The 12,346-nt window shown below is 48.7% G+C and overlaps 1 protein-coding gene across 3 annotated transcripts; it reads right to left on the bottom strand.

The window, feature by feature from the left end:
* Window positions 1-3,956: 3,956 nt before the first annotated feature.
* Window positions 3,957-11,488, bottom strand: SOX17 (SRY-box transcription factor 17). 3 transcript variants are annotated; one of them, XM_032296097.1, is made up of 4 exons: window positions 10,785-11,488; window positions 10,313-10,578; window positions 6,393-7,261; window positions 3,957-5,767 (listed from the first exon to the last, which is right to left on the bottom strand). In XM_032296097.1, exons 3-4 carry the CDS (start codon window positions 6,697-6,699, stop codon window positions 4,848-4,850), a joined length of 1,227 nt encoding a protein of 408 aa, XP_032151988.1. In that variant the 5' UTR covers window positions 6,700-7,261; window positions 10,313-10,578; window positions 10,785-11,488; the 3' UTR covers window positions 3,957-4,847. The 3 variants fall into 3 exon arrangements, with proteins under 3 accessions (XP_032151988.1, XP_032151987.1, XP_032151986.1); XM_032296096.1 differs by lacking the exon at window positions 10,785-11,488 and having other exon boundaries at window positions 10,313-10,744; XM_032296095.1 differs by lacking the exons at window positions 10,313-10,578; window positions 10,785-11,488 and adding an exon at window positions 9,813-10,299.
* Window positions 11,489-12,346: the final 858 nt, after the last annotated feature.

Raw genomic sequence — 12,346 nt, 5'->3', positions numbered from 1 at the left:
AGCACAAAGTAAAACACAGATGCCGTGTCTCCAGCAAACACAATCTTACAAGGCTGTAAAATTCCCATTTCACTTAAGGAAAGCACGGGTGTGTGTGTGTGGTGGGGGTGGGGGTATAAGTTACCATTGTTTTTTCTTTCCCAATGGAAGAATGAAATTAAATACCCCAAGTTAGCTGAAATAGAGATACATAAAATCAAAAGACAGGGAAGTGGGAGAGAGGGAGAGAGATCACTTTCTGTGGCACCAAAGCACTTCCTTCAGCGTAATCTCGTCTAATCCCTGCAACAATTCAGTGAAGCCTTCAGTCATTATCCAGAGTCAACTTTGGCAAAATGTTTTACAGTCACCCCTGCTTTTTACAGATGAGCCGGACGGAGTGCAGAAATAGTCGCTGATGTCTCCAAACTCACAAAGCTAAGTTTCTGAGCCAGACTGCAGGGACTTTTCTTCCTCCGGAGGACAGACACTGCTGGCTTTATTCATAGAGCTATTCTCTAGTCCTTGCTCCAGTAATTTACAGTCTGGGGTTAAATTTTCATGTCCAGATACATTATTTAAGAGAAGGGAATAATAGCTACCAGGTGACTGTCTCAAAGAGAAAAGACAGGCAAAGCAGGAACTCTTGAGTTCCCTTGGGGCTTCCCAAGAGAAAACTGAGGTACCACCTACCAAGTTACTCAGTTTTCTGAGCACTTACCTGTGCCAAGTCAGGTAACAGTGAAAATGAGACAGCCCCCACCTGAGAGCAGAAAACTACTGGGCTTAACTGCATAGGCACCAGAGCTCTTTTTCTTGCTTAACATTTATCAGGCTTATGTGCGGGCGCTGACTCACAGAAGTAGGATCCACAGCACGGCTACTGATGTTTAAATTTTTTTCATATCTGAACCTCCACACAGAGAGTGTCCTCACAAGATCATCTTTTTCAACATCAATTTGGGGAATACCTGTAAGGAGGTCAACTTTGGCAAAATGTTTAAGACTTTGATTCAAGTGGAAATAAGATTGTCAAAGCCAAAATTTCTTCAGCAAGAAGAGATTTTTTTAAACTATTTTATTGGATCTGAGCTACAGAGAAAATTTTTCATTAAAGAACATCAGTATTATCACAACAACTTATTTAGCACTTGCTGTGTACTAGGTGCTGCACTAAGACATTTTAGTTTCCAGTATCTCGAACCAAGCTGGGAGAAATAGCAGTGGTGAGGGTCCAGTTTTTGTATATGGAGGATTGTGCTCACTGAATTATCCCCATAAAGTGGCTTGATAATTCTGAAGAAAGCTCACAGCCACCTTCTCATTAGAAGGAGGGTAGGGATAAGTGTTGTAGTAAAAGACTGAGAGGCGGCTGGATCCCAGGCCAGAAGACCTAAGGAAATGCTCTGTCCATTAGGAGCCTGCCCTATGGAGGAACTTGAGCCTATCAGTGCCATTTTTCTTCAGATGAATATTGTGGACCCAGAAGGAAGCACCTTGTAAGCAGGAAAAATAAATTTGTGCTGAAATAATGGATGTAAAATACTTCTCCCTGTCCACCATTGTCAGAACAAATCAAAGAGGAACAGGGGGAGGAAGGGAATGTTGAACGTCTATTATGTGACAGCCACAGTACTGAAAACAAAATGAAATGGGACATTTTAAAATGTTAGGCTGAGATGATGTCTTTTGGTTCATTGTACCCCTTTCATTTTATCTGAATTCCTTTGGCTTGTACGTGCTTTTCCTAATATCAGTACAAATTCAAGCTGATATCTCGTGCAGCGTGATTCTAACTGAAGGTACAATCATCTACTGATAAGTAAATTGTTTCATTGTCATATTATCTCTTAGCAGCTTGTATAAGTAATTTATAAGTTTTTCTGTAACTTATCAGACCCACCCAGTAGCTTTAACAGAGATGCAGTCGGTGTTCTCATAGGGGAAAAATACTCTCTTCCTAAAGGCTCCGGATACACATTCTATACTGGCATCAAGTCTGGCTATCTTAGCTCATAAAAGAGCTGGGTTCTTACCTCCTAATGTAATTCTAAAGCACCAAAAGTAGACACAGGGAGAAAAGCTACGTATCCTTTATGTATATTTGTCTCCAAAATAAAACAGTAAAAACTTGAGATAGATTTAATGTTTTGTTTCCAAAAATCACTGGCTGGTACCTATGGTCACTTCATCTGAATCTACTTGAGGAAACAGGGGTCTAGGTACTTGGTGATGTCACAGAGGAGACTTATGCATTTGGTGATGTCACGGGGCGGGGGGGTTGTGCACTTGGTGATGACATAGAGCTGTCCAACAGAAGTTTTACATTCTGTTGTTCACTTTAAAACTATAATGGTCTTTAATGGCCGCCGAAGCTCTATTTCTAATTTTGCCACCAGGGCCCACATCCCTGTACTTTAAAATGAGAAAAGGTTTAAGGATACCAACTATTTTGATCCTTTTTTTGGTAATTTGAAACTACCAAAAAAAAGAAAAAATAGAAGGAATAAGACCTAGTATGTGATAGCACAACAGGGTGACTATAGTCAGTAATAATTTAATTGTACATTTTTTAATAACTAAGAGTATAATTGGATTGTAACACAAAGGATAAATGCTAGAGGGAATGAATACTGCATTTTACATAATATGATTATTACACATTGCATACCTGTATCAAAACATTTCATGTACCCCGTAAATATACTATGTATCCATAAAAATTAAGAATTAAAAAAAATCACTAGCTGCTACCTGCAGTCACTTGATCCGAGTGCTTGAGGAAAGAAAAATAATTGGCTTGATGCCTCTACCCCAAAAAATTCTTTGTGAAGACCAATCCCTCCAACCATGTAAACGCATGGACATTACCTCAGCAATTTTAGCTCTTACTGCTTTTCCACTGGCATTTGGTGAGTAGTTAAGAATGTAATTTAACAGGACTTTAGATCCTTCCCCTAAGAACTCTTTTTTCTTTCTCTTTTTTGTACTTATCTTAACATTGTTAAGAGGTGACAGCCAATGTACAGCTGAGTTTCCTTGGGCTGAGTATGATGAAAATGCCAAGTGTAATCGGAGCATGGCCCTGAACTTGGGCTGGTAGCTCTTTGGCCCACTTCATCTACTGGGAACTCGGGACACCCTGGGGAAGGAGCTCAGGCTGGAAGCAGGAAACAACCCAAATGAGCTGAGTTAGAAAGAATTTAACCTTTTTAAAGGAAGCCTGTTATGCCTAACAAAATAGACTTACCTTTCCTCATTGAAACTGTCTATCCTTCACTTTCCAGGAATTTCTTCAGAAAAACATATTCCATGCCTTTTTTCAGCACAATCCAGCCAATCATTTCGGCTCAGACATCTCTCCCATGTAAATGCTTAAAGCTGTCCTCCAAGCCTTCCTTTTTCTATAGCACTTGCTGGTTAGGTTAATTATAGTTTCTCACCACCAGATGTAAATTCTCCCAGTGCCCATGAATACACCCTGGTCCAGAGGAAATCAGGGAAGAAATATGTCATAAGAACTTGTAATACAAGCCTTCATATACATGGCAGGGGAGGGCCTAATGCCTCCTTTTCTCACTTGCAAAAGGGGAAGAATAGCACTTAAGTCTGCAGGCTTGCTGAGGCTCAAAAGCTGTTCAGAAAGGCATTGAACAAACATCTGGCACAGGAAATGCCCATTATAAGTCACCTGTTTCCATTTCTGTCTCAATCTGTAAAATGTGGCAAGACGTGCCACAGCTATTAGCATGGCAGATTACAGGGGCTGATCCCCATCTTTTACTCACAACCCTGTTAACTGTCTCTTCCTAAGATAATGATGGTGATACAATAGGGGTCGTGGTAGCTTCAGCTGAATTTGTAAGACACTACACACCAACCATTCACGGATTCTCCCCCGAGTTTGTGCAGTGATCCATGTGTGTATTAAATATAAAAACAAAAAATTATTCAAATTAAATGCTAAAGTATATTAATTGTTTTAATGCAAATTTTATTTTGATTTGTTTCTGTGACTCCTTTATTTTAAACCCAGCAACACCACTTCCCAAGGTGTGAAAATGTGAAGATTAAAGGCAAACTCAGTGTTGAGGAGTGTAAAGAGACAGAACACAGATTAAAAAAAACACCCGAAAAGCCTTTGTAGTCAGGTCAAGGTTATGATTCAACAATTAGAAAATCAAAATTACTTGGACATCCCCTTCTAGTTTAAGTGATATTCTGGAATTGAAAATATTAACCATTAGTTTTAGAAACTAAGATTACTTGAAATGAAGTAGGGTCATTCCAGAATGCTTTTCTTCTTTCCTTCCCCGAAACAATTACATCAAAGTTAGATACTCTCATGTTTATTTTTAGAGATACTCCGTGAAGGCATTTATGTTCACCCTTTTTAAGAGGATGAGAATTTTACATTAATAATATTTAACATTGATCGTAGAAACTGTTTTTTTTTTTTTTTTTAATAAGACTAGTGTAACAGAGATTCTTGTAGAGCGAAAAAGCAGGATTCCGGATATTTTTTTAGAAGATTGAAAGAAAACAACACACTCGGGACATTTCTTTGATCAATAAACTTTCAGGAAATGGAGGAAGCTGTTTTGGGACACAGTCAAAGCTGGTTAACTTGAACTTGGAAATAGGCTTTTGACAATGCAACTATGGGAAACAAATCTCTGAACAAATTTTAAATGAAACCTCACCCACCCCCCCAAAGTGGCAGACAAAATAAATTACCATAAATTATATGCCAAGACACCTTTAAAAAACAACAACAAAAAAGCCCATGAGGCTGAGGATTTCCTTAGCTCTCCAGGAAGTGTGTAACACTGCTTCTGGCCTGCAGGCTGGGGCGGATCGGGGACCTGTCACACATCAGGATAGTTGCAGTAATACACCGCGGAGCTGGCGTCGGACACCACGGAGGAAATGGCCCCGTGGCTGTCGGGGAGAGTCACACTCGAGTCATGCCCCTGGTAGGGGAGGCCCATCTCGGGCTTGCACACGAAGTGCAGATACTGTTCAAATTCCGTGCGGTCCACCTCCCCGAGGAGCTCGGCGGGCTGACTGGGGTCCGTGCCGTCCCGGCAGGGCAGTGCCTCCGGAGGGGGCGACGGCTGCCCCGGGCCCGGGGGGTGGTGCTGGTGGTGCGGCTGCATCTGGAAGCCGCGGCCCGTGCCCGCCCCGGGCGAGCCCATCGCGCCGTAGTACATGTGCAGGGCGCTGGGGGGCGCCAGGAGGCCCGGCATTGAGGGCCCCGCGGGCTCCGGGCCGAGTCGGGGGTGCAGGGGGCCGGCGGGAGGCTCGGGGGGCCCCGCGTAGTCCGAGACCTGCGCGTAGCTGTAGGCGCCGGCCGCCGGGCAGTCCCCGGGCATCGGGGCGGCGAAGAAGGCAGGGTCCGGGTCCACGCCGTCCAGCGGGGACGTGTCGGGCGTGGGCAACGGGTAGCCGTCGAGCGGGGACGCGCCCAGACCCTGGCAGTCGCGGTAGTGGCCGCCCAGGTGAGGGGGCAGCAGCGGCGGGCCGGCGGGGAAGCCCTGCTCGGGGAACGGGAGGCCCAAGCCGTCCATCGCCACGCGGCCGCCCTCGGGGCCCAGCGCCGCCGCCTGCGGCTCGGCCAGGTTGGGCAGGAAGCCGCCCTCCACCCGCTTCAGACGCTTCACCTGCTTGCGCCGCCGCGGCCGGTACTTGTAGTTGGGGTGGTCCTGCATGTGCTGCACGCGCAGCCGCTCGGCCTCCTCCACGAAGGGCCGCTTCTCCGCCAGCGTCAGCGCCTTCCACGACTTGCCTGCGCGGTCGAAGGAAGCGGGAGAGGGGCGCAGGGCTTACCGGCTGCGCTGCAGCTCCAGGTCCCTCCTGGCCCATTCTGGTCCCACCCGGCCCCACCTCTTCGCTCCCACCTCGAAATGAGCAACTGGGGTCAAGTGAAAGAGGGAGACCTGGGACTCGGAGGCCGAGCCCTTGGGGAAGACCCGTCTTCTAAAGGCACCCCTTTCTTTTGTTCCTCTGGAACCGCTTTCTGCCCTCCCATCAGCGGGTCGTTCAAAAACGGAAAAGGACACCTAGGTAGGGAAGGGTCGAGGGAGGGTCACCACCGGCCCAGTTCGGAGCCAGGGGGTCTCTCGCGCTGCCCACAGGTGCCAGGAAGCCGCCTTCCCAGAGCCGTGGGACCCGCGCCCCGGGCCGGGCCAACCGGGGAATCCGGGCGCCGCAGAGCAAGGCGGAGAGCTGCTTTGGAGGGTCGGAGAGCGGGAAGCGGGAAGGGAATGCAGGGCCTTGGGAAGGACGTGGCGGCTGCACACTCCTGGTCTCTGGCGTCAGGCTCGCAAAGAACACCGTTTGGGGCTCAAAGAAAGCCGCCTAGCGATTCACGCCAGTGCGCCCGGCCGCCTGGGTCCCCGACCCGGACTCACCCAGCATCTTGCTCAGCTCGGCGTTGTGCAGGTCGGGGTTCTGCTGCGCCAGCCGCTTGCGCTCGTCCTTAGCCCACACCATGAAGGCGTTCATCGGCCGCCGGATACGAGACTCGCCCTTGGCTCGGCCCGCGGCCCCTGCCGGAGCTCCGCTGCTCGCCGGCGCCTCGCCCTTCACCTTCATGTCCCCGATGGGGCTCAGCGACTCGGCCCAAGGGCAGGGGCCCAGCCCCGCCATCACCGCGGGCAGCGCGCTCCGGGTCTGGCTCTGGTCGTCACTGGCGTATCCCGCATCCGGGCTGCTCATGGCGCTCCAGGCCTGACCCGCTGCCCGCAATCCTCCGCCGGACGCGCCGCCTCCCCCGACCCGGGGCACAGAGGTGCCCCGAGGGCTGCGTGGGTCTCCCGGCCCGAAGCCGCCGCCGGTGTTCTAGCCTGTCGCGGTATACTGCGTAGTCAGAGCCCCCAGCCGGCCTACTGACACTGCGGGCGCCCCTGGGCCGCGGGGCTTTTTCTGCACAGATGTGGCCAATGGAGCGGCGAGGGCGGGCCGGTGCGGCGTTGTTAGGCCCACGCCCAGCCCGTGGTCCAGTCCAACCCCACGCCCGCCCCTTGCCCCTCCCCTCGAACCCGCGCCCAGGGCTACACCTGCCCCCGGGAAAACTAGCGGGAGCCGGGCTCTGGCGCGGGTCCTCTCCCTCCTGGGTTAGGGAGACTCCTGAAAAGCCATCTGGGAGGGCTGATTGTACCTTGGAATAGACCAACGACGTACTTGCCCAAGGTCGTTTAGGCTAACATACTGAACGTCCACTCTATTCTCTTTAAAGCATATCTTTGTAGAAGCCGAGGGTGCCTCAGTGGTAGGTGACCTAGTTTACTTCAAGGAAATTCACAGGCATCTTCTTCAAATGTGTCTTCTCGAATGCGACAGACAGCGTTAATAATAAATTTAAAAATACAATTTCACCACCAAGGACTCACCTTGGCTGTGTTATACTCAAAATGCTGTGTCTAAGATAAATCCTAGCTTTCTTTTCTTTTCTTTCTTTTTTTTTTTTTTTTTTTTTTTTTTTTTGAGACGGAGTTTCGCTCTTGTTACCCAGGCTGGAGTGCAATGGCGCGATCTCGGCTCACCGCAACCTCCGCCTCCTGGGTTCAGGCAATTCTCCTGCCTCAGCCTCCTGAGTAGCTGGGATTACAGGATTAAATGTGGAGCGACGTTCTGTATGCAATATTCCATCACGTTGAAGAATTTAAAGCATTTACTCATGACAAACCAACCAGTTTTTATGTGTATCTTACACACATCATGTGCAAATGTGAAAGTGTGAAAATTTGTACATGATGCATATAATAAGATATGCATAACAAAACTCTTTCTCATGTGTTCAGTAAGAGATGAGGCTTAATACTGATTTCTAAAATGTAAAGACAGCAGCAATATTTGTCTAAATGTACGAGTTTGTTAGTGGGGAGAGAACAATCTTTTTTAGCTGCAAAGTAACTGAAGCTCTTAGAGTCAGTTCAAGGTGGTTATTCTGGCAGATAATTAGATACGTTTGTTTAGACTGGAGTGAAATCTGAATGACTATTAAAACTGTGTTTGGATCTGGGGAAAAAAAATTTTCAGTGGGATTTTTAAAACAAGCCCTTATGCAGCGCTAAGAAATGACATAGCATGCCACTGCTATTCTTAGCGCCCCTCCGGCATTGGCAAATGAGTGTATCCTCATAATAACCTTGAGGTAGGCTCTATTATATCTTACAGGAGAGGAAACTGAGGCAGAGAAGTTACGGAGACTACAGCTTTGAGAGGGTGGAATTCACACCCAGCGGCCTGCTTTCAGACTTGGAGCTCTTAATCACTAAGCCAGGCTGTTATGTTTGTGTATTTGCGCTGTTTTTTGAGGGTTACTAACATAGCCATTCCTGCGTAATTAAGATAACTTTGCAAAGAAATCAATATATCAATCTCCAGAACAGATTTTCCTTTTTACAAAGGCGTGATCAAAAAGTAGAGCTTACACCTGGAACCTGAGAGGTAAAATGCTGCCGCTTTGAGTGTGATACTGCAGCAACAAAGTCGTCTGTCCAGTCCCGTTTATTAGTGGCATCCATAAAAACACAGAACTTTTGCAAACTCCTGGCCTTCAGTTTCTCTGGCATTGCTTTTTCTCAAAGAACTCTTGCACAATTGTTTTAAGCCAACTTATCTTTAATTCTGCAAGTAGCTGTGAAGCCTTGGCTAGGGACGAGTTAAGAAAGTATTTCTGGTTCCTGGGTCTCTAACATTCAGACAAGAAAAAAATTTAAAGCTGCATAAAGAAATCATGGAGGGTGTTACTTCTAATTGGTAGTTTTGAAAGCAGTTGATTTTAGACAAATTTAAATGATGATGTACTTTTAAAGCTTTAATTTTTTCTGAAAAAAAAATGAGCTTCAGAATAAAGCAAAAACATTTTACAAATGGTTAAATAAGCAACAAAACTATAGGAGGGAGAGTAATCTACAAATTAACCCATAGTACCTTGCTTTTTGCTTTTTTTTTTTTTTAATCATCTTGCCTAATTTTTCTGGATAATAAATAGTTTTCAAAGATCTCAAAGTAGAATTTTCTCTTAATGCAAAATCTTTTAAGAACTAAGGCGTTTTCCTAGAATAAACACTGAAAATTAAAAACAATGTTCTATCCAGAATCCATTTTTATCTTTCTAATCTGTTTCACTAATTCCTTTAAAAAAAGACTACAGGAAACACACAATCCAAAAAGTGTACATGCACAGATTTAGCCTTGTATGTTCTCTTCATCCTCGTACTCTTCATCACCCAGCCCGTTATCAGGAGAGGTGAGAAGGTCGAGAAAATGATGAGGGAAGAAAACACGGGGTTTCCTTTTTTTTTTTTTTTTTTTTTTGGGGGGCAAAGTTTTGTTCTTGTTGCCCAGGCTGGAGTGCAATCACGATCTCGGCTTGCTGCAACCTCCACCTCCCGGGTTCAAGCGATTCTCCTGTCTCAGCCTCCCGAGTAGCTGGGATTACAGGCGCAGGCCACCACTCCCGGCTAGTTTTTGTATTTTTAGTAGAGACGGGATTTCATCACATTGGTCAGGCAGTTCTCGAACTCCTGACCTCAGGTGATCCGCCGGCCTCGACCTCCCAAAGTGCTAGGATTACAGGCTTGAGCCACCTGCGCCTGGCAGGGTTTCTCTATTTTTATTTGCCCTTGTCCCTGAGGACTGATCTTGATGGGGTAAGAGAAATCAGGTGAAAGTACACATCGTAGGCTGGAGTAAGAGCTTCAGATTTTGGCGCCTTCCCCCCGACTTCTTATAAAACCCTTCCTGGGATCATAAAGTCGCAGTTTACAAATTTACCAGGGAGGAATTGTGGTGGCTTTCCAAAACTAGTCCCTTTTACATACTGTGACCTAGATGTCATTTCTTCTGATCCTTCGCTTGTCACGTATTTTCGGGGGGCAGTGTGGAGGGCTGAGGCGTCGCTGACCGGCGCGCGGTGTATGTGGAGTCTTCTATTTCAGTCTCTTCACTTTAATACGCGGTGACCCGGGATGTTATCAGAGCCAGCCACAAATGCCACATGTAAAGCAGCAAACATCCGGAGTGGCTTCCTGCAAGCCTTGCTTTTCTCAACACGAGAGGTTTACGCAGTGGGGTGGAGGGGAACAAGTTTCACAAGAAAGAGCCGAGTACACAGCTCCCGTAGCCGGCCTGGTGCGTTCGCACAGCACAGTCCAGGGTCGCAAGGCTCCTGGCTACTAATTACGCTCACTTCCCCGGGAGGCTGGAAAGGCTGAGCAAGGAAGCGACTAGCGCACCAAGAAGCTGTACCTCTGGCCAGTAGGGGCCTTTGGTCAGCGGGCGCAGAAATTAACTCGGGTAGGTGGCGAACCGTGGGGCTGACCTGGAAAAATCAGAGCCACGCTTAACCGTGGGCCCCTGAGTGACCAGGCAAAGGCTGGGTGATTTCCGGCAGGCTTTTGTGTTTTCGATGCTGGGAAAGCAGGAGCTGGAGGAAGGACACTCAAGTCGATCGGGAAGGATCGTGGGCACCTAGGCAGATCCGGGTTGGCTCTGGAGAGCAAGTCTGTGGGGGCAGGGGAGGGGAGTGCGCGCCGCAAACCCTGGGAAAACTCCGAGAGGCCCGTGGACGAATAGACAATGGTATCCCTGGAACAAAGAACAACAATAAGGCCTTTGCATTTATAAATCGTGCCCTGGCGGCTGCCTCCTGGAGCCCGGCCCGAGGTGGCGCGCGGCTTCAGAGCGCGGCCGAGGGTCCCGCACTTCCCAGGTAGGGCCGCGCAGCCGGACGCCGCGGATTCGCACCTCGAGCCCTGGCGCCGTCTAGGCGGCGGCGCCGCGCCCCTAGGTACCTTTCACATCTCCTCCCTTTCCCGGGGCCAGTCCCCCGTGGGTCCGGGATGGAGGTCGAAGGTCGCGGGCGGGAGGGGAGGGGTAGGGAGGAAGGAGTGGCCCGGAAGATCGCGGCCACCCTCTCTGCTGCCGCGCGCCCCCGGCCTTGGATGCCCCCACCAGGCCGGAGTCCGGCAGACGCTGCAGCGCGGGTCCCACACAGCTACTGCCTTGCTCCTTGGCTGCGCCGGCCTCTCTCCTTAGGGACTAAAAAAAAAAAAAAAGTTGGGGGGCAACGGAGAGAGGGTATTTCGGGAAGTGCATTCCCCTCGAGAATGGGAGCATACATTTTGCTTGGACGCCCTCTCCCACTCCCTACTCGCGCATCCCTCCCCTGTCCCACGGAGTCTTCTCGAGGCTGCCCCCCAACCCCGCCCTGGCAATGGGCGACTCCTTGACCGTGTCGCGGTTCCCGCTTGGCTCCGCCTGGGAATCGCACAAGCGAAGCAGGAAATGCGCTGTTCCCGGTCCACTTCCCTACTCAGAAACTCATCGGCGGGGTGTTTCTTAGATCCCCCCACCTCCAACTGTGGCCCCGGGTTGAAGTGTGTGGGCTACTTCCCTTCATTGCCTGGCCTGTGGAACCTCAGACTCCAGGGGGTGGTGGCGTTGGGAATGAGGGCGAGGGTCCTGCTCCTCACCCAGGACTTGTCACACACACAGCACTGAAAGCTCACCCCTTTCAGGTCTGCCGCGCAGCCTTAAAAGGGATTTCAATAGTGGCAGGGCGTCTACACACCCGCACTGCGGCTGAGCTCTTGTTCCCACCTTCCCCATCCACACTCTAGGACAGGCCAGGGCTTTCCTTGGAGACCTGTGTCCTCAGCTGACCAGACAGCCTTATCAGCAGCGTGCCCACTGTGCTCACAGCACTTCCACTCCCACCCAAAGGAGAGCGGACGTGGTCCCTGCCTCGGAGGAATGTACCGCGCAGTGTCATTAGTCTTCTTCCCTGATTCATTAACTTCCAGCTGGGTGTTCTAGGTATGGTCTTCTGTAATAATTTGTTCCTGGCATGTAAAGGTGATGCTGACATCAGTAGGTCAAGCACCTTGAGATTTTTTTTTTTTTCTAGTAGAGATAATAGGTTGCCTTTCCACCCTGAAAACTCTGGCTTGCCAAGTTTCCCTAGTAAGCAGGGCTGGATTGTGCCAGATGGTTGGTGAGGGCAAGGTGTGCATTCTGTTATCATGGAAGTGATCAAAGTTAAATAGGTCATAGGACAGGCCACTTCTGACAGCACTCATTACCCAGTCTTTTGTACAACTTTAGCCACACCCATGTCAGATTGTGAAAGCGTACCTGAGTTGGCTTCCAAAGTTTCTGAACAGAAGAGAAAATATGAGAGATCCTTGCTGGATTCCTTTGCAGTCAGTATATGGTTAACCTGTTACTTAAATTTTCTTCTCTGTCCACTTTTTGGACCTTGCTAACAACCTTGTCAGTACTCTTTAATAACAACAGGGTCTTTGACACATTTCATCTATATATCTCGAGAGCACATGCAATTCACAGGTCTTCG

This window comes from Sapajus apella, unplaced genomic scaffold (genome assembly GCF_009761245.1).
Source record: "Sapajus apella isolate SASKATOON/1434 unplaced genomic scaffold, GSC_monkey_1.0 scaffold35, whole genome shotgun sequence".
In the NCBI taxonomy this organism is placed as follows: Eukaryota; Metazoa; Chordata; class Mammalia; order Primates; family Cebidae; genus Sapajus; species Sapajus apella.
Note: the sequence above shows the minus strand (reverse complement) of the source record. Positions and strands in the feature narration are given on the sequence as shown.